The sequence below is a fragment of the Mustela lutreola genome, chromosome 9 (assembly GCF_030435805.1).
Source record: "Mustela lutreola isolate mMusLut2 chromosome 9, mMusLut2.pri, whole genome shotgun sequence".
In the NCBI taxonomy this organism is placed as follows: domain Eukaryota; kingdom Metazoa; phylum Chordata; class Mammalia; order Carnivora; family Mustelidae; genus Mustela; species Mustela lutreola.
Genome location: NC_081298.1, coordinates 21,855,120 through 21,877,205, shown reverse-complemented (window position 1 = coordinate 21,877,205; position 22,086 = coordinate 21,855,120). Strand labels below are relative to the sequence as shown.

The window sequence follows — 22,086 nt, the reverse complement described above, 5'->3', positions numbered from 1 at the left end:
CACCCAGGCACCCCAAATCAAGTAAAATTTTTTAAAGATTGATTGATTGATTTGTGAGAGAGCATGTGCGTTCGAGTGAGTGCACAGGGAGAAGGAACAGAGGGAGAGGGACAGAGAACCTCAGGTAGACTCCACAGATCCTGATGCAGGCAAGGCTTGAAGTCATGACCTTAAGAGCAAGACTTGAGATGAAGCCAAGAGTCGAGCGCTTAAAGGACTGTGCTACCCAGGCATCCCTCAAGTGAAATTTTTAAAATTATTTGAAAAACTATTTGCAGGGAATTCCAAGTTGCAAAATTGGCAGCTTCCTTCTAAAACAGGTGAGGTTTAGGGTGGGGAGTAGGGGTGGGAAAGAAGTGTAAATCTATTGTTCATAGAATAGTCAAGCCAAAACCATAGCCTGGGAGCACTTAGGTGGTTCAGTAGGTTGAGTGGCAGACTCTTGATCTTGGCTAAGTTCTTGATCTCATGGTTGTGAGTTTGAATCCTGTGATAGGCTATGTCCATCCTACTTAAAACACACAAAAAAAGAAAAAAAGAGCAATTTCAAGTTCAGTAAAATTTCATTTAGTATTTTTACTCTAGTGCTATCCTGGTTTTCTAAAAATACCCTCAATAATCTCTAAGACATATTTGAGATGCCTGGCTGGCTCAGTCAGTAAAGTATGCAACTTTTGGTCTTGGGGTTGTTGAGTTTGAGCCCCACTTTGGATGTAGAGATTACTTAAATAAAAATTCTAAAAACTTCAGGAGCCTGGGTGGCTTAGTTGGTTAAGCATTCAACTCTTTTTTTTTTTTTTTTTTTTTAAGATTTTATTCATTTATTGGACAGAGAGAGAGATCACAAGTAGGCAGAGAGGCAGGCAGAGAGAAAGGAAGGGAAGCAGGCACCCTGCTGAGCAGAGAGCCCAATGCGGGGCTCGATCCCAGCACCCTGGGATCATGACCCGAGCCGAAGACAGAGGCTTTAACCCACTGAGCCACCCAGGCACCCCAAGCATTCAACTCTTAATCTCAGCTCAGGTCTTGATCTCATGGTTCTGAGTTCAAGCTCTGCACTTAAAATTAAAAAATACTAATAAACTTGAAGACTTTTTTTTTTCCAAGTCATCCTTGCGCAAGGGCCATGCTAACCTTCTCTGTATTGTTCAAATTTTAGTATAGGTGCTGCTGAAGCGAGCACTTGAAGACATATTTTTCTAAAAAGATCCTGAGTTATGCAATTATGTAGTTTTCCACAAATGGAATTATGTTGTTTATAATTTATTTTTTCACACCTATGATGTCATAGAAATCTTTTCTGTCAATTTTATTAAACCACATCATTTTTAATGGCTGCCTTATATTCTACAATTAGATGCCCTGTAGTATATTTAACCAATTTTTTCCTGAGACTTATGCTCAGAAATGAGTATACCTAAATGAGTATACCTTAAAATGAGTATACCTAAACCGATATTATAGTTATTGTAAAGATTTAGAAGATAAAATATGAGAAGTACACAGAACAGTACTTCACACAAAGTAAATGCTGAGGAAATGTTAGGTATCACTATTATATATAACTATTATCAATGGATAGATTAGTTCTACTTTCTTGCTATTTATAACCAATGGTTAAAAGAATGACCTTGAATATATTTCTTTGGACACCTGTACAATTCTATCTGTAAATTTCTACAAGTGAAATTTCCTAAGTAAAAAAGTATTACCAAGCCATCCATGGTTTGACCCAATAGACACTTCCATCAACTTCACTGGATTACCCATTTCTCTTATTATCAATCTTTAAATATTTTCCTATTTAGGGTTGCCAGCGTGGCTCAGTTGGTTAAGAGTCTGTTTTGGGCTCAGCGGGAAGCCTGCTTCTCCCTCTTCCTCAGCGGTTCCCCCTGCTTGTGTTCCTTCTCTCACTGTGTCTCTCTCTGTCAAATAAATAAATAAAATCTTTAAAAAAAAAAAAAAAGGAAAAGGAAAGGGACCAACACTTTGTATGTAGTTTTGCCAAATAAAAATAAATCCAGGGACGCCTGGGTGGCTCAGTTGGTTAAGCAGCTGCCTTCAGCTGAGGTCATGATCCCAGCATCCTGGGATAGAGTCCGACATCAGGCTCCTTGCTCTGCAGGGAGCCTGCTTCTCCCTCTGCTTCTGTCTGCCATTCTGTCTGCCTGTGCTCGCTCTCTCTCCCTCTCTCTCTCTGACAAATAAATAAAATCTTAAATAAATAAATAAAAAAAAATAAATCCAGGGGCGCCTGGGTGGCTCAGTTGGTTAAGCCGCTGTCTTTGGCTCAGGTCATGATCCCAGCATCCTGGGATCGAGTCCCACATCGGGTTCCTTGCTCTGCAGGGAGCCTGCTTCTCCCTTTACCTCTGCCTGCCACTCTGTCTGCCTGTGCTCACTCCCTCTCTGACAAATAAATAAATAAATAAAATCTTTGAAAATAAATAAATAAATAAACCCAGACTAAGATAGGGATTAGAAAGAAAGACTATTGCAATAGGGAGAATGTTGAGATTTCAGCAATCTCCAAAGTCAAACAGAAGAAGGTGCTGCTATTTTTTATCAGGTAAAGGAGGGGCAAGCAGAATCTTTAGGAAGTGACCCTACTGGGGTCTGACACAACAATATCCTGCTATGCTCAGCCGATTCCAAGAGAAGCTGATCATGGAGCAGTCCACTTTCTTAGTTCTTGATGCAGTTTAGCGGCAATCAAGAGTTCAGGGCACTCTAAGAGAGAGAGAGAAGCCTGACTAATCTTTGGTCAGGACAAAACAAACAGTTAAGAAATGAGCAGTTGTGGGGGTGCCTGGCTGGCTCAGCCAGTGGAACCATGACCCTTGATCTTGAGGTTTTAAGTTTGAGCCCCTGATAGGTATACAGATTACTTTAAAAAAAAAAAAAAATCTTGGAGCACCTGGATGGCACCTTAGTTGAGGGTCCAACTCTTGATTTCTGCTTTGGTCAAGATCTCAGGGTCATGGGATTGAGATCTCATGGCTGTGGGATGGAGCCCAGAATTGAGCTCTGGGCTCAGTAGGGAGTCTGCTTGGGATTTTCTCTCTCCCTCTCTCTGCCTCTCTCCACCCTGCAATATTTCTCTGAGAATAAATAAATAAGTCTTCAAAAAAATTGTTTAATTAAAAAATAAAAATAAGGAACTTTATTTTATTTATTTATTTGACATAGAGAAATCACAAGTAGGCAGAGAGGCAGGCAGAGAGAGGGGAGAAAGCAGGTTCCCTGCGGAGCAGAGAGCCCGACGTGGGGCTCGATCCCAGGACCCTGGGATCATGACCTGAGCTGAAGGCAGAGGCTTTAACCCACTGAGCCACCCAGGTGCCCCAAAATAAAGAACTTTAAAAGAAAAAAGAAATGAACAATTGTCCCATGTGGTCAGTTTGTTTGTTTGTTTTTTGTTTTTGTACCAATTAAAAGCATGTAGTGAGGGGCGCCTGGGTGGCTCAGTTGGCTAAGAGTATGCCTTCAGCTCAGGTCATGATCCCAGGGTGCTGGGATCCAGCCAGGTTGGACTCCCTGCTCAGCAGAGGAGTCTGTTTCTCCCTCTCCCTCTACCCCATCCCCTTGCTCATGCACTCGCACTTTCTCTCAAATAAATAAAATCTTTAAAAAAAAAAAAAAAGAGGGTCACCTGGGTGGTTCAGTGGGTTAAAGCCTCTGCCTTCAGTTTAGGTCATGATCCCAGGGTCCTGGGATCAAGCCCCGCATTGGGCTTCTCTGCTCAGCAGAAAGCCTCCTTCCTCCTCTCTGCCTGCCTCTCTGCCTACTTGTGATCTCTGTCAAATAAATGAATAAAATCTTTAAGGGAAAAAAAAGCATGTAGTGAATTCGAATTTCGCTAGTATTAGACTAGTATTAGACTGTGGGCTCAAGAGAAAAGATGATTCTGAAGGCTGATGAATTATTCTTCAGAACATCACTGAGGGGCACCTGGGTGGCTCAGTCGGTTAATTAAGCGTTGGCCTTCGGTTCAGGTCATGGTCCCAGGGTGCTGGGATGGAGCCCTAGGGAGCCTGCTTCTTCCTCTCCTCCCCACTTATGATCTCTGTTACTATTTCTGTCTCTCTCTCTCTTTCAATTAAATAAATAAAATCTTTAAAAAAAGAAAAACAGGGGCTCCTGGGTGGCTCAGTGGGTTAAAGCCTCTGTCTTCGGCTCAGGTCATGATCCTGGGGTCCTGGGATTGAGCCACGATTTCTCAGCGGGGAGCCTGCTTCCTCCTCTCTCTCTCTGCCTGCCTTGCTGCCTACTTGTGATCTCTGTCAAATAAACAAATAAAATCTTTAAAAAATAAAAAATAAATTAAAAAAGAAGAAGTACAACAACAACATCATTAAAACAGAGAGCCCACAACATAGCCAATTATATTTTGGAGACATAAAATATAAAACTACTTCATTCCCACCTATTGCTATTCAGAGAAAGATTCCATCCAGAGTGGAGGAAAACCAAAGGGTAGAGGAGAAGAGAGAATTACAATTCCCAACACCATCAATCTATATTTTTTAACTCTTTCAACAGTTAAAGTTCCTCCTACCCTAGATAAATGGGACTCCACCCCATAATGCAGAAGTTTACTAAATTTGTAAATGATACCACCTTCCTATAGAACACTTCAGAGGATAAGACAGAGAGAGGTTAAACTTCATATCCATTAGGGGAAGTTGAGTAGATTTCAAGTGGATGGATACTTGAACTTGAGCCAGTTGCTTAAAATTCACAACCCACACATCTCCCCAAGGGATGTGGCCAAGTTGTGGGCTGCTGGAAGTTCAGTGCTCAGATTTAACTAGGGAATCGGACTTTGGAGAGTAAACATAAACATTACCAAGCTTTACAAGTACAGTCAAACATATCGAGCTCTACTGGGATGCTACAATAAGGCAATGGGGATTCAGGGATTAACAAAGCATGCTTCCTCTTCCTTAAGAAAACCCCCCCTAGCCTTGAAAGATGATGGGAGGAAACAGAAACTTAAAAGCAGCAGCACATACTCTAAGGTGGAAAGTGTTCAAGGAGCTGCAGTAGTAGCACGGAGGGGTCTCCTGAGCCCGGGGTGCCTGAAGGACAGGTCTGGGGAAAGCGTTCTAAGAAAAGGAACGGAGAGGGGCGCCTGGGTGGCTCAATGGGTTAAGCCGCTGCCTTCGGCTCAGGTCATGATCCCACGGTCCTGGGATCGAGTCCCACGTCCGGCTCTCTGCTTAGCAGGGAGCCTGCTTCCCCCTCTCTCTGCCTGCCTCTCTGCCTACTTGTGATCTCTGTCTGTCAAATAAATAAATAAAATACTAAAAAAGAAAAAAAAAGAAAGAAAAGGAACTGAGTCCGCCTATCCCGCACTGAGGTGGCAAGTTTCCAAAGAAACCCACCAGCATCAGACCAGGCGCCCCACCCAAGTTCACAGTCCCCAAAGCTGTCTTTCTTCCAGCGGGTCCCCAACTCCAAAAGCCCCATTTCTCCTTACTCCATCTCAGGGTGCACTCCGGGCGCCTTCTGTACCTCCCAGCACCGGCTCTCTCCTCCCCGCCTCAGGTTTCCGTTCTCAGATGCAGGTCATTCCTCCCGTAGGGGCCTCCCCCGACCCCCTCCCCACCCCCGCCTCAGGTCCACCCCTGCGGGTGCCTCCCCGCGCAGGTCTTCCTTCCCTGCTTCAGGGCCCCTGCTCAGGAGGGCTCTCCGCCTCAGGTTTCCGTTCTCCGCCTCAGGTCAACCCTGGCTCGGCGCCTCAGGTCCACCCCTTTGGTACCTCCCCGAGCAGGTCTCCCTTCCCCGCTTCGGGACCTCTTTGAGGCCCCCAGCTCACTGCCCCAGGGCGCCCTCTCCTCAGGCCCTCAGCCTCCGCCTCCGGTCGCCGTCCCCCGGCCCCTCAGCCCTCTACCCCGGGTACCTCGGAAGCGGTCCAGTAGTCGGGGATCTCTGAAGCCACTGCGCTCTAGGAAGCAGCACACCTGCTCCGGGCCCCAGAACTGGGGATCTGGGAGGAGCTCGGGGCCCGGGGACCTTTCCGCCGCCGCAGAACGGTTGTTTGGAGGGGTTCTTGGGCTGCCATCGCATCGGGGCCGCTTGAAGGGCTGTTCCGAGTTGGCTCCCTGCATGGCTACCACCAGCGCCAGGCACAGTACAGTCAAGAACCGCGGCGCTTATCCCGCGCGCAAGCGCACTGACTGCCGGTCGCTGAGGACGAGCCCGCACAGCACTGCCAGCTAACTGGCCTCCCGCGCAGGCGTACTGACAGCTTAGACCTTGGGGCTGGGCAGCCCAGCCACTTCAGCCACCCGGCCCTCGTGCGCAGGCGCAATGACAGCCCGATGGTCCTCTACAGGTCCGGGAGTTTACAGAAAGGGAGAGAGACTAGAAGCAGAGCCGAGGTCGTGCTAGTGAGGACGAGATGAGGAAAGACTGTACCTAAGACCCGTGGAAATCCTCTCACAGTCCGGAGCAGGGGCTCTTCTGGTGAATTGAGGGTGCCTTCCTCCAAGTGAGTATCACAGGTATACCCTTGCCATGTTTCAGATGCCCCAAACTTAAAGAAACCCAAAAGGCCATCAGGCTGGCCATCTTCTCAATTAGAGAAAAGTGGGCAAGAAGCTGATCTGGAAGACCATGGAATGATTTCAAATCTGATAGGAAGGTAGTCTTATGGCACTGCACAGGTACAGTATTTCTGGGCAGTTAGAGGGCCCGGGGCTTCCGATCCATAAACTTTTTTTTTTTAAAGTAATGTATATTATTGGGGGGGCAAGTCTGTGATTCATCAGTCTTACACATATCCGTAAATTCTTATCTAAAGGATTCCACACAGAAGCAGACTTTAGACTTCTCTCCAGAAGAATCCTCAACTCCTCTCCCTATTCCAACTACCCGTCCAGAGGAAAGGAAGTGGCCAATCTGATTACTGTTAAACAAAATTCACCTGGTAGATTTGAAGATCTAACTGGCTTTATTCAATGATCCACGAATAGGGCAGCAGCCCATCTGGTAAGGAGAAAGGAGCTTCGAGGAGCTGTACAAAATGAAAGATTTTTAAAGGCAGAAAGGGGGTAAGACAAGGAAGTCACAGCAAAAGAAAGGATGATTTTAGGCAAAGTCACGCAACTTTGGGGGAAAGGCAGGAGTCTACCAGGCTGCTGCCTCACCAGTGTTGGCCAGGAAATTCCAGACTGACTAGAGTTCACAGTCCTGGGAAAGGTTGAAACTGCAATTAGGCTAGATATTAAAATTTTGGTTTGCTAATATGGGTCTTAGCACAGGTGACTTTATTTTGGGCCTGTTTCTTTTTCAACATTCCTTAAAACTTATCTTCAAGGATTTTTACCACCTGGTGGTAACAGCCTGTAAAAATGAGAGGCATGTCCCCATCACCTTAATCACTCAGGGGCATGACCAAACTTCCCTATAAATCTTAGTGTGTGCAATTAACTGGTAATAGGACCACTATTCCCATCACTAAAGCCAATACACCACACCATCAACCCAGCCATAGACCCATGTAGGAGATACGGGATGAATAAGCACTTAGCTGGCTCAGTTAGTAGAGCATTTGACACTTGATCCCAGGGGTCATGAGTTTGAGCCTCACTCTGGGTATAGAGATAACTTAAAAAGGCAAAATAAAACGTAATTTTTAAAAAAGGATGGATGAAACAAATTATCATTAAGCAGTGTGAACTAGTGGTCTGGTAGAGAGCAAAATATCTTTTTTTTTTTTTTTTTTTTTTTTTTTTTTTTTTTTTTTTTTTTTTTAAGCAATCTCTGCAGCCAGTGTGGGGCTTGAACTCAAAACCCTGAGATCAAGTGCATATTCTACTGACTGAGCCAGCTGGTCATCCCATAAAATATTCTTAGCATACACTTAGATCTTTACTCTGATGCCAGACATTGTTCTAAGGGTTTTACAAATTTTTTAAAAAGATTTTATTTATTTGACAGAGATCACAAGTAGGCAGAGAGGCAGGTGGGCGCAATGGGGGGTGGAGCAGACTCCCTGCTGAGCAGAGAGCCCCATTGGGGGGGGGCGCAGGACCCGGGGATCATGACGTGAGCCAAAGGCAGAGACTTTAACCCACTGAACCACCCAGGCACCTGGGCTTTACAAATATTAATTAATGTATGTATCATAACAATCCTAGGGTGTAAGGAACTGAGCTACAGAGAGAGAAATGAGTAATGATTTGCTCATGGTCACACAGCTAGTAAGTGATGAAGCCTGGAACTTGCCCTCCATCTGCACAGAAGGGCCAGACTCAGCAAAAATGCCCTTAAGTGCCAGAATAATTTGAGAAATGAACAGAGTTGCCAAGACTCATGAAACCCAAACAAAGGGGTAAAAGAGACAATGAATAGCCCATGAATGAAAGCCTATTTCAACTTGGAAATGGCTGGCTTGAAAACTTGTATTTTTTTAGACTTATGGGAAAATCTCCCCTGACTGCAAGGTTTCCTTGGCAGTAGAAAGTGATATAAGCAGGGTTTTACATTTAATCGACTGGATTTGTTCAAAGCAGTTACTTTTGAGAACTTTAATTTTCTGTTTGTGTTTGTTCAGGAGTGTCATTTAATGCCATGTTTATTACTTATCTCCTTACCCCTTCTTTTCTAGGAGCCCTAGATCTTGAGCAAGGTTGTTGGTTACTTGCTCAAGGTCACATGGCTAGTAGTAAGTGACAGAATGGAGATTTGCAGCTGACTCCAAAACTTCAGTGCTTTCCAGTTTGCCAGGGCAGTGAAGCCCACTCACAGCCCCAGTGATCTTATTCTATCTCGCTTTTTTACAACAAGAGAATAGTTAACAGGCCCTCTGGTGCTCTGGTCACCTTGAAGGAAATGACAGGTCAACCTCTCCTATGATGCCAAACTTGTCATAGTTCACACTTGAAAAATCTGTAATGTCCATTAATTGAAGGCCCATTGCTTCATGACCTTAAATATCCCCAAGGATTTCTCCCTGCCCTTACATAGCTACCTTCCACCCACCTAGCTGAGCTAGGGGAATTTTATTTCTGTCAGCATTAATCATGTGGTTTTGTATCTCTCCACAGCTTCCTCTTCAACCAGTGCTGCTGGTTCTCAATGCCAGCTGTCACTCTCTGTTTCATTTCCTCTTCACCCTTCGCTGAACTTAGCCTCCTTAAGACATTCTTTTTTTTTTTTTTTTAAACACTTGCCACAAATCCCAAAGCCAAGCTAAAATTCATTTTTTATTTTTAAGTAGGGTCTACACCTGACATGGGCCTTGAGCTCACAACACTGAGATCAAGAGTCGCACAATCCACCAACTAAGCCTGCCAGGTGCTGCCAAGCCAAAATTCATTAAAAAAATAATAATTGATTTTCTCATCTGATAAAAATAATGCTCAGGAAGGAAAATGTGGAAAGCAAAATGTGTATATATGTAAAGGTCACTTCCTGGTAGGTGCTCCATAAAATTTTTTTCTTTTTTTAAGATTTTATTTATCTAGGGGCACCTGAGTGGCTCAGTAGGTTAAAGCTTCTGCCTTCGGCTCAGGTTATGATCCCAGGGTCCTGGGATCAAGCCCTGCATCCGGCTCTCTGCTCTGAGGGAAGTCGGCTTTCTCCTCTCGCTCTCTGCCTGCCTCTCTGCCTACTTGTGATCTCTTTCAAATAAATAAAATCTTTAAAACAACAAGAAAACAAACAAACAAACAAAAGATTTTATTTATCTATTTGTCAGAGAGAAACAGAGACAGAGCACAAGCTGGAGGGAGAAGCAGGCTCCCCACCAAGTAAGGAGCCCGAAGCGGGGCTTATCCAGGGACCCCAGGATCATGACCTGAGATGAAGGCAGATACTTAACCAACTGAGCCACCCAGGCATCCCCATAAGCCTTTTTGTTTCATGAAAGAAGAAACTCATTTCCAGGTCTCGGAATCTTTGAAAAAAGAGGCCTCGCAGAATGACAATAGTTACCATATTTGAGTACCTATTATGACTCAGACATCCTACATGTGCTTTACTTTATATCCATATTTTCTACTCCTTATAATAACCTCAGTCCATACCTATTATACTAGTTAGACTTATTTGGTTATAAATACATTCATCCATTCATTCAAGAACTATATCTTTTGGGGGGCATCTGTGTGGCTCAGTCAGTAGTAAACAGGGGCTCCTGGATGGCTCAGTTAAGCATCTGCCTTCAGTTCAGGTCATGATCTCAGGTTCCTGGGATTGGTCCCCACATGGGGCTCCCTGCTCGGTGAAAAGTATCTTCTCCCTCTCCCTCTGCCCTCTCCCCACTTCATGTACTCTCTCACTTTCTCTCAAATAAATAAATATATATTTTTTAAAGTAGCAAACATACTAGAAGTTAGTGATATGGAAAAAAATTTAAGAGGAGTGGAGAAGGACAGAGTCACAATTTTGAATAAGGTAGTCATAATACGCCTTTTGGGAAAGTGCTATTTTAGCAGAGACTTGGAGGAGATGAAATGAAAGAAAGCTTCTGTTCCTCTAGCTCCAACAAAATAACTTCAAAAGCATGGATCATGTTCATTCCTGGACCAACTGCTGTGTTTTAAGATAATTGACACCCCCCCAAAAATTTTTTTTAAAAAAGAAAGGAACATCTGGGTGGCTCAGTCAGTTGGGCATCTGCTTTCGGCTTGGATCCTGGTCTTGGGGTCCTGGGATTGAGCCCCACATCGGGCTCCCTGCTTAGCGGGAGTCTGCTCCTCTCTCTGTCCCTCCCCTCTGCTTGTGCTCCCTTTCTGGTTCTCTCTCACTCTCTCTCAAAAAAAAAAAAAAAAAAAAAAAAAGATAATTGACCCATTCGGGTCACATGTTACCTCTTGTGTGAGAAGGCAAGGTCCTGTACAAGAAGAAGAGAATTGGTTCTGAACAAAAAGACCCAAGGTGTTGTTACACTCATTTAACATGGAAGGAACTAAAGCTCAGAAAGGTGAAATGACTTGCCCAGTGTCACACACATGTATTAAGGGCTTGGGATTTCAACTAGTTCTGTCAGAAGAACCATTATTCTTGGGGTACCTGGGTGGTACTGTCAGTTCAGCAGCTGACTCTTGGTTTTGGCTTAGGTCTGATTCTCAGGGTTATGAGATCAAGCTTCGTGTTGGGCTCCCCACTCAGCTGTTTGCTTGACTCTACCTCTCATTCTGCAACTTATTCCAAATAAGTAAATATATCTTTAAAAAAAAAATTGTTCTTTTCTGCAACTTGAGCTGGATACAAGTTCTGTTGCTTTTAGGCATAGACAGGGTCAGGCCATCCCAACCTAGAATTTAGCTTATTGTGACTTCCTGTAACTGGCTCAATGTTTGGGGTGATGTGACCATGTATTTGGGGGTTGGGATGCTCAAAAACATAAGGGAGTGGCCAGACTTTAGGGACAGGGTACCACTAGGTAAAAATAACTCATGGATACTTTTTTTTTTTTTTTTTAATAAACTCTGTGTGCACTGTGGGGCTCAAACTCATCACTCCAAGAATCAGGAGTCACATGTTGTATTGACTGAGCCAGCCAGGCACCCCACTCATCTCATGGATCCTTTTATTTATTTATTTTTTACTTTTTGAAGATTTATTTTTTTATTTTTTGAAGATTTTTTTTTTTAAGATTTTATTTATTTATTTGACAGATAGAGATCACAAGTAGGCAGAGAGGCAGGCAGAGAGAGAGGAAGGGAAGCAGGCTCCCCGCTGAGCAGAGAGCCTGATGCCCGGCTGATCCCAGGATTCTGGGATCATAACCTGAGCCTAAGGCAGAGGCTTTAACCCACTGAGCCACTCAGGCGCCTTGAAGATATTTTTTAAAGGGGTGCCTGGGTGGCTTAGTCGGTAAGCATCTGCCTTCAGCTCAGGTCATGATCCCAGGGTCCTCTCCCACTCTCCCTGTTTGTGTTCCCTCTCTCACTGTGTTTGTGTGTCTCTGTCAAATAAATAAACAAATAGAATCTTTTAAAAAACAGATTTTTTTAAAAAGATTTTATTTATTTGACAAGAGAGATCACAAGTAGGCAGAGAGGCAGGCAGAGGGGGAGAGGGAAGCAGGGTCCCTGCTGAGCAGAGAGCCCAAAGCAGGGCTCCATCCCAGGACCCTGAGATCATGACCTGATCATGACCTGAGCCAAAGGCAGAGGTTTAACCCACTGAGCCACCCAGGCACCCCAGAAAAAAAAAAAAATTTTTTTTTAAAGTAATCTCCACATCCAGCCCGGGACTCAAACCCACAACCCTGAGATCAAGAGTTGTACGTTTCACCGACTGAGCCAGCCAGGCCCCCTAGACCTTGGATCTTTGATGAAAATATTTGCCATTTGACTGAGTAACTCAAGAGTTCATTCTCTCTTCGTACTTCCAAATTCATGAGCCAATAAACTTCCTTAGTTTTTAGGCCAGTGTGAGATGGATTTTCTCTTTTGTGTGTGTATGCTTTGAAACTTTGGATTTTCCCTCATTTGTGGCTGAAAGCATCCCTGATAATACTTCATAACTTTACCATCTGAGAGGGCTGATTTTTTTCCTTGTTGTGACATTGGTATCTAGACTAGTTTAGTCTGATTCCTCATCACTCATGTCATACTATCCTTAGTGAATACCACTGTCTGTTAGCCGAATTCACAAAGATCTTTGCCTCTGAGAAAGTTCTTTTCACTCATTGAGTGGGCCCATATTGTTATGGACTGAATTGTGTCCCCCCAGAATCTCCAGTCCCCAGTGTGACAGGGCTTGCTCTATGTATGTATGTATGTATCTATCTATCCATGCATTTATCTATCATTTATTTATTTTAGGCTCTCCTCTCAACAGGGGCTTGAACTCAGAACCCCAAGATCAAGACATGCTTAGGATGCCTGGGTGGTTTGGTCATTAAGCATCTGCTTTCAGCTCGGGTCATGATCCCAGGGTTCTGGGATCAATTCCCACATCAGGCTCCTTGTTCAGTGGGGAGCCTGCTTCTCCCTCTACCTGCCACTCCCCTGCTTGTGCTCTCTCTCCAATGAATGAATGAATGAATGAATGAAATTTAATTAAATCTTAAAGATGAAGAAAGTTGCATGCTCTACTGACTGAGACAGCCAGGTACCCCTGGCCTTTTTAAGGAGGTAATTAAGGCTAAATGCAGCCATATAGGTAGGAGCCTAATCTAACAGAACTGATGTCCTTATAGGAAGTGGCACCAGAGATCTCTGAGGGTGGATGCTTGATTCCTGGACCTCTTTTGAAAGCATAAAGCAAGGTTAAAGTTATATTAGTTATACCATTAATTTAGCTGCACATTCTGGGCTTTTTGTTGTTGTTATGTTCCTCTACTTAATTGTGTTTTATGTTCCTCTCAGCCCTATGGATAGTAAATCATTAACTGTGCGTTTTTCACTCCCTACTCCCTGTTCTCACTTTGGTTATAGAAACCTGATGATAACCAGATAATGACATTTGTTTTGAAATCATCTGACATAATCTGATTGTACCAACTCCTGGATGGCATCTTACTGTCCAGAAGAATGCGCCCATTCAGATGTTTCAAGGCTTCCCTGCTCTGAGATTTCAAGAAATGCATCACCGTCCTGATGTTGGCAGGCTGGGTCTAAGGACACAGAGGGGCCCTGCAGGACCAGCCAAGAGGGTCCTTGGCTTTGCATGGGATAGAAATCAAATGCAGGGCGCCTGGGTGGCTCAGTGGGTTAGAACACTGCCTTAGGCTCAGGTCATGGTCTCAGGGTTCTGGGATCGAGTCCCACATCAGGCTCTCTGCTCAGCGGGGAGCCTGCCTCCTCCTCTCTCTCTGCCTGCCTCTCTGCCTACTTGTGATCTCTCTCTGTCAAATAAATAAATGAAAACTTTAAAAAAATTAAAAAAGAGGGACGCCTGGGTGGCTCAGTTGGTTAGGCAGCTGCCTTCGGCTCAGGTCATGATCCCAGCGTCCTGGGATCGAGTCCCACATCGGGCTCCTTGCTCCGCAGGGAGCCTGCTTCTCCCTCTGACTCTGCCTGCCACTCTGCCTGTGCTCGCTCTTGCTCTCTCTCTCTCTGACAAATAAATAAATAAAATCTTTAAAAAAAAAAAAAAAAAAATTAAAAAAGAAAAAAAAAAGAAATCAAATGCAAGCCAGGAGGGTTGGGTTATGGACACTGGAAAGGGTATGTGATATGGTGAGTGCTGTGAAATGTGTAAGCCTGACAATTCACAAACCTGTACCCCCTGGGGCAAATAATACATTATATGTTAATAAAAATTAAAAATAAATTTTTAAATGCAAGCCAGGAGGAAGTGAGCACAGAGTTTATGGAGTGGTATAAGCAATAAGAGTATAGCAGATGGAGTTCAGGGAGACCTGGGAAAGTGAGCCACACTGTTGCTTGGGGGTAGAGATTTATATTGGAAACGGGTCCAGAGTACATTTTGCTTTGGAAATCCAAGGTGGATTCGGATTGAAGGTGAGTATCTGGTGAACAATAGGTGTTACTCCGTAAATAACCAAAGGTAGGGGGACTGAGGCAGTGTTGATGGAGGTTTGTTTGATACCAGTGTCCTGGAACATGACTGGAATCAAGTTCTTAGATGTTAGCAGGTGTTTGGGGGCCTAGGAGGAAACTTAAGAATGATTAACTCTCTTGTCTTACCTTGGAGTGGGAACATAGCTTCTTTGTTTTTGTTTGGCCTAAGTTTGGACATCTGGTTTACTCAGATGCAAAATACAGAGCATGAGGAAATGGTCCTTAGCAGAGAAACAGCAGACCTTTTTTAAAATGGAGTCCCTTCCATTTCCTCGTCTTGTTGCTTTCATGTATTTACCTCCTTCCCCATGCACAAACTCTTCCTACGCTCAGCAAAGCAAGGCAGCTTTGGGAAGAGCCCTCTGCCTTCTCGTTGGACTGTTTTTCTGATAATAAAGCTTTCTTTGCTTCAAAACCCTGAGTGTCTCTCTCCATCGTATGGGAGCCTTCAATTTCTGGCGATGATTGGATGGAAGCCTGGAAAGTGAAAGGATTTGCCCAAGACAGAACAAAAGAGACAGAAGTTTACTGATTATAGGGCAAGGGAGCGGAGGACAGGACAGCAAAGAGGCTGTCTGCAATGATGCAGTCAGTGGGGACTGTTTTTAAAGGGGGAAGGTGAGGAGGTATGGCAACCTAAGAAATTTTCCCTTTTTTGGTAACTGTGCCCATTGGTTAGTTAGGGCCTATGGATATTGTGAGTTGGGTCATCTGGTGGGCCTGTCTAGAATCAGCCAGGGGGTGTCTCTGAGCCCTTTCTACATTCCATTGCTCAAGCCTGTTGTCTAAAAGCAGCTTCTATAAAAACTGCTTTGTCAGACATTGGCTTACTGTGCATCAGGAGCATGGATGCACTTCCCTTTGGTAACATCTCCTTCCCCGTGCACACACAACAGAAGGGCCACGTGAGTGCACAGCAAGAATGTGGCTGTCTGGAGGCCAGGAAGGGAGGTCTTAGCAGAAATCAATTGTGGTAGCACCTTGATCGTGGACTTCTGGCCTCCAGAAGAGAAACTAAATTTCTGTTATTTAAAAATGCCACTCGGTCTGCATTATTTTGTTTGGGCAGTCTTGGCCTACACATGGCCAACATGTTCTAGGTGACTCTACTCCTGAGCTGATGATCTAAGGTTGGACAGTTTGACTTTTGTGGTTGCCAATCTTTGGGTCCAGGAATTTTGGGTCCTGTGCTATTGGATATCATGCAAAATAAAGTCACATGTACTTGTCTCTTTCCCCTTGCTGAAGTGCACTGTCTTTATTAACAAACACCTGATGATTCAAGTGTTAAGAGAGGCTTTCATAATTTTTTTTACATTTCCTCCCCAAGTGAAATACTTTGTTTACCTTGTGGTCCTTCTCATTTAAAAACCTGACCCTTATCTCAAAGAGAATGTCTGAAGGCATTCATATGCTTGGGACTTGTTAACCACTGTTATTAACAAGGAAAAGAGTCTCAGAATTTCTATGAAGGTAGAGCTTAAATCTGTAACCTGAGATTGAAGGATTTGTCTTTGGAGTTACATTTGCATAATAAACTGAATTTACCTATATTGTGCATTCAAGTAGACCACTAAACATAGGGTTTAAGATGCTCTTACTCATTTTTCACAGGCCCAAGAAAAACCTCTATCCCTAGGAAAGAGAAATACCACTTCTATTTGAAGTGGCTGCAGGAGGGGCACTGGGCTGGCTCATCGCTAGAGTGGGTGATTCTTAATCTCAGGTAATGAGTTCAAGCCCAGGGCATCGGGGCACAGAGCCTACTTAAAAAAAAAAAAAAAAAAAGAGGGCGCCTGGGTGGCTCAGTGGGTTAAGCCGCTGCCTTCGGCTCAGGTCATGATCTCAGGATCATCGGATGGAGCCCCATGTTGGACTCTCTGCTCAGCGGGGAGCCTGCTTCCCCCTCTCTCTCTGCCTACTTGTGATCTCTGTCTGTCAGGGTCCTGGGATTGAGTCCCACATTGGGCTCTCTGCTCAGCAGGGAGCCTCCTTCCTCCTCTCTCTCTCTGCCTGCCTCTCTGCCTACTTGTAATCTCTCTCTGTCAAATAAATAAATAAATAATCTTAAAAAAAAAAAAAAAAGAAAGGAAGAAAGAAAGAAAAGGTGAACTGACTGCAGGAACTTGAAAGAAAGAAAGAAAGAAAGAAGTGAACTGATGGCAAGAAAGTGACTTTCCTTAACCTAGAGCTCTCTGGGTATGGTGTGAGTGTCTGGAGGAGGCGGGGTGTGGAACTGGCACCAGATTCCTGGGAGGAAAGCAGGGTTCCTTGGGGGGAAAAGACCCTTTTCCTTGGGCAAGTAGTTAAGGGGGCACTGAAATTTCAGGGTGTTGGTGGAAGCCGGCTCGTGTTCTGTCTTCTGAGGTGGGAAGTTCAGGGAAGGCACAGTAAAGGTAACGCATCTGGGGTTTGCTGGAGGCAAGTGGGACAGAAGGTTTAGAAGAGGATTGATTAAGAGGAGAAGAGTGGCATTGGAGCACATTAATACCCCCCTCCACCCCCACCACTTTTGTTGCCTGGAAATTTTCCAACAGGCTGAGTTCTTTCTGTGGGGGATGGGGGTGGGAGGATCTGTGATGATGCTTCCCACGGCAAAGGAAGAAAACGAAATTTCAGAAGGAAAACGAAACTTCAGGACGAAAACGAAACAACACGAGGGACTTCCCAGAATATGGGGGATGCTTAAATAAATCTGAGTCACACAAGACTAGTGTGGAAAGACAGGCTACATCTTCAGATTAAAAATTGGGCTTCAGTCCAAGGACAGATGAATGGATGAAAAAATGTATACACATAAAATGGAGTGTTATTGAGCCTTAAAAAGAGAAGGAAATTCGGGGAAGCCTGGGTGGCTCATTTGGTTAAGTGTCTGACTTTGGCTCTGGTCATGATCTCAGGGTCCTGGGATCCAGCCCCGCATGGAGCCCCCACATCACATCAGGCCTCCTGCTCAGCAGGGATTCTGCCTGTCACTCTCCTTTTGCCCCTCCCCCAGCTCATGTTGTCTCTCTCAGATAAATAAAATCTTAAAAAATAAAGAATAGGGGCACCTGGGTGGCTCAGTGGGTTGGGCCGCTGCCTTCCCCTCGGGTCATGATCTCAGGGTCCTGGGATCGAGTCCCGCATCGGGCTCTCTGCTCAGCCGGGAGCCTGCTTCCCTCTCTCTCTGCCTGCCTCTCCATCTACTTGTGATTTCTCTCTGTCAAATAAGTAAATAAAATCTTTAAAAACAAACAAACAAACAAATAAATAAATAAATCTTTAAAAAAAAAAAAAAGAAAGAAAGAATAAACTGATTGACCAATGCTTCTTAAAAAAAAAAGAAAAGGAAAGGGAATTTAGACATGCAACATGGATGAACTTGAGGACATTGTGTCGGGTGAAATAATCCAGTCACAAAAAGACGAATACTTTATGATTCCACTTATATGAAGGGTCTAGTGTAGTGTAACTCATAGAAATTAGAATGGTGATGGCCAGGAACAGGAGGGAAGGATAAAAGGAAAGTCATCTACTGGGTGGAGAGTTTCAGTTTTGCAAGATGAAAAAATCTTGAAGATCAGTTGCACAACAGTGGGAGTGGAGAGGGCAGAGTCACAGTTCTGGGATAGGGTAGCACTTTGAGAAAGTGCCATTTATTTATTTATTTGTTTGTTTTTAAAAGATTTTTATTTATTTATTTGACAGACAGAGATCACAAGTAGGCAGAGAGGCAGGCAGAGAGAAATGGAGGAAGCAGGCTCCCCAACAAGCAGAGAGCCCGATGCGGGGCTCGATCCCAGGACCCCGGGATTACAATCCGAGCTGAAGGCAGAGGCCTTAACCCACTGAGCCACCCAGGCACCCCGAGAAAGTGCCATTTAGGCAGAGACTTGAAGGAGATGAAGGAGTCAGCCATGCAGGTGTCTGGGGAAAAAGCATTCCAGCCAAAGAGAACAGCAGCTACAAAAGCTTTGAGACAGGATCATGTCTGGATATGGGAAAGGGCGAGGAGACTGGTATGGATGGGAAAAGTGAAAAAGGGTGAAGTGTTAAAAGCTGAATGCGAACCATGTGGGAACATACAGGCTACAAGCTCTAAGTAGTTCTGAGGTCCCATTCAGTTAAAATACATTTCTAGGGGAGGTTGAAACTGCAGTAAGATTATGTATGAATTAAGCACTGGTTTGGGAAGTTAGTCTAAGTAACACCATTTTGGGTCTGTGTTTTCTTTTTCTGTCCTTCTCCTTCCTTCTACTTTTTAAATTTTTTTTTTTTTAAACAATCCACAGTATGGAAAATTGCTCAGCACAGAAACAAATTCTTTACACATCCGACATGAATGAATCTCAGAAACATTATACTAAATGACAGAACTCAAATACAAAAAGTTACGTATTGTGTATACATATATTTTATATGAAATTCTAGAAAAGGCAAAACCCTAGGGCACCTGGGTGGCTCAGTGGGTTAAAAGCATTTGCCTTGGGCTCAGGTCATGATCCCAGGGTCCTGGGATGGAGCCCCACATTGGGCTCTGCTCAGCAGAGCACCTGCTTCCCACCCCCCCACCCCCCCTTCTGCCTGCCTCTCTGCCTACTTGTGATCTCTGTCTGTCAAATAAATAAATAAAATCTTAAAAAAAAAAGGAAAAAGAAAAGGCAAAACTCTAGTGACAAAAAGATTAGCAGTTGACTGATTGGAGTGTGTGGTGGGCAGGATGTGGGGAGGGCAGGGAAGATCAGAGGGCATAAGGAAACGTTTTGAAGTGGTGGAAATGTTCTATATATGGATTGTAGTGGTAGTTATACAATTACATACAATTAATGAAGTTCATCAAACTGTATACTGAAAATGGGTACATCTTACTCTATGTAAATTACACCTCAGTAAAGCCGGAAAAAATTTCATTATAGCATATACAATTTAAGACTTACACCTTTCCTTCTTGTGAAAAATAACTAACAAAAATTTTTTCAAAAGAGATTTTTAAGTAATCTCTACACCTGACTTGAGGTACAAACTCACAACCCCAAGATCAACAGTTGCTGGCTGGCTCAGTTGGGGGAATACGTGACTGTTGATCTCAGGGTTGTGAGTTCAAGCCCCATGTTGGGTGTAGAGGTTACTTAAAAATAAAAATCTTTAAAAAGGTGACCTCTCACTGCCTTCAGCCCAGGTCATATACCCAGGGTCCTGAGATCGAGCCCTGTGTCAGGCGAACTGGTGCGTGGAGTCCGCTTTTGTCCTCCCTGGCCCTTCCCTACCTCCACCCCTTGTGCTCGGTCTCTGTCTCTCAAATAAAATATTTAAAAAGATGATCTCTGAGTAGGGACTATAGGTTTTTTGTCTTTTTTGTTTTGTTTTGTTTATGTATCTTCTAATTTCTGTACAATCAATGTCATTTTCTGTAATTATGTCCTGAAATGATGACGAAGTCAGTCAACAGTGCAGTTCAGTTGGGTTCGGTGGTGCAGTGTCAGGAAGGTTATTTGAACCCGGAGCTCCATACTCTTGGCCTTTATCCTCTTCTGCTGGTTCTGAACTTGCCTGGTTAAGAACAGCTTGGGGGTGGGGGGCACCTGGGTGGCTCAGTGGGTTAAAGCCTCTGCCTTCGGCTCAGGTCATGATCCCAGGGCCCTGGGATCAAGCCCCGCATCAGGCTCTCTGCTCAATGGGAAGCCTGCTTCCTCCTCTCTCTCTCCACTTGCCTCTCTGCCTACTTGTGATTTCTGTCAAATAAAAATAAATAAATAAATAAAATCTTAAAAAAAAAAAAAATGAACAGCCTGGGATGCTTCACCAAACTGCACCACACTTCCGATCTGTATAGTTAATAAATCCTCAACAGTGATTCTTACCACTGGGCAATTTAATGAAACTACTGCCTAGGATCCGAGACCTCCAGAACATTTTCTTTTCTTAACCTATTAAGGGTTTGTCACTGATGCCAAATAACCTCACATGTGTATTAGTTACCCCACCTGGAATCTATTATCATTAATCCTTTCTGGAAAGTCATTCTTTTTTAAATTATTTTTTAAGATTTAATTTATTTATTTTTTGACAGAGAGAGATCACAAGTAGGCAGAGAGGCAGGCAGAGAGAGAGGGGGAAGCAGGCTCCCCAGTGAGCAGACAGCCCGATGCAGGACTTGATCCCAGGACCCTGAGATCATGACCTGAGCCGAAGGCAGAGGCTTTAACCCACTGAGCCACCCAGGTGCCCCCGGAAAGTCATTCTTGACTGGGACCCCATACATGCCCAGTTATGTTGTTCCTCTTCTATCCCCACTATCAGTATTTAAAGCATACATCTCTTCTGGACCAGGTGTTCACTTTTTTCTTTCTTTCTTTCTTTTTTTTTTTTTTTTTTTTTTAAGATTTTATTTATTGGGCACCTGGGTGACTCAGATAGTTAAACGCCTGCCTTCAGCTCAGGTCATGATTTCCAAGTCCTGGGATCCAGCCCGACATTAGGCTCCTGGCTCAGCATGGAATCTGCTTCTATCTCTCCCTCTGCCTCTCCCCTTGCTCATGCTCTCTGTATCTCTCTGTATCAAGTGAATAAATAAAATCTTAAAAAAAAAAAAAAAAAGATTTATTTATTTGAAAGAAAGAGCATGCAAATGAGAGCACAAGCAGGGGAGCAGCAAAGGGAGAGGGAGAAGCAGACTTCCCCACTGAGGAGGGAGCCTGATGTGGGGCTTAATCTCAGGACCCGGACATCATTAACTGAGCTGAAGGCTTACCTGACTGAGCCACCCAGGTGCCCACCATGTGTTTACTTAATTCAGGGATTGGCACTAGTGACATGTTGGGCTGGATAATTCTTTGTTATGGGAGCTGCCCTATGCATTGCAGGATGGTTAGTAGTATCCCTGGCTTCTACTCACTAGAAACCAGGTAGCAGATACCAGCTAGCATGCCTGGCCCTAGGAATTGTGATGACCAAAAATACAAACAACAATGCCTCTAGTCATTGCCAAATGTTCCTTAAGGGGACAAAATTACTCCAAGTTAAGAACTACTAACCTGGGACAAGGGGGTGGCTTAGTTGGTTAAGCATCTGCCTTTGGCTCAGGTCCTGATCCCAGGGTCCTGGGATTGAGCCCTGCATCAGACTCTCTGCTCAGTGAGGGGCCTGCTTCTGCCTCTCCTGCTCTCCCCCTGCCTGTGTTCTTCTGTTCTCTCTGTCAAATGAATTAAAACAAAACAAAACAAAAAACTACAAACCTAATTTGTTTCTCATATCAGTCTACCCATCCTCTAATCCATCCTTGGCACAGCTTCCAGATTTCTAAACCTTGCTATTCAAAGCTAGCAGCATTGATGTTAAGGGAGCTTGTTAGAAAAGCAGATTAGGCCCAACCTCAGATCTACTGAATTAGAATCCGGAGTTTTAACAGGATTAACAGTCCCTGGTGATTCCTCTGTTCATTAAATTTGAGAAGCACTACCAGGTCTCTAACTAGCTTGAGGGTAAATATTACTTGGAACAGAGGTTAACAAAACAAAATTCCCAGGTCCTTCCCCTGGAGATTATTTTTCCACGGTCAAGCGTGGGACCTAGGAATCTGTACTGTTAACATGTGTCTCAGGTAATCCTTATC

At 44.1% G+C, this 22,086-nt stretch overlaps 1 protein-coding gene, 1 long non-coding RNA gene and 1 other non-coding gene across 4 annotated transcripts in view; 1 reads left to right on the top strand and 2 right to left on the bottom strand.

Annotated features, from left to right (window-relative positions):
• SAMHD1 (SAM and HD domain containing deoxynucleoside triphosphate triphosphohydrolase 1) overlaps positions 1-6,240 on the bottom strand; it is a 60,490-nt gene extending 54,250 nt beyond the window's left edge. The window contains exon 1 of one of the 2 annotated variants that reach the window (XM_059133283.1): positions 5,906-6,240. In XM_059133283.1, coding sequence (XP_058989266.1) covers positions 5,906-6,113 — 208 coding nt within the window. In that variant the 5' untranslated portion in view covers positions 6,114-6,240. The remainder of the gene's footprint in view (positions 1-5,905) is intronic. The other variant, XM_059133282.1, reaches the window with a different exon arrangement.
• LOC131808664 (U6 spliceosomal RNA) lies at positions 1,077-1,183 on the bottom strand. Its single transcript, XR_009344873.1, has one exon. It is a non-coding gene; the product is annotated as a U6 spliceosomal RNA (small nuclear RNA).
• Positions 6,212-13,854, top strand: LOC131807720 (uncharacterized). Its single transcript, XR_009344582.1, has 3 exons — positions 6,212-6,496; positions 6,809-6,996; positions 13,404-13,854. It is a non-coding gene; the product is annotated as an uncharacterized LOC131807720 (long non-coding RNA).
• Positions 13,855-22,086: the final 8,232 nt, after the last annotated feature.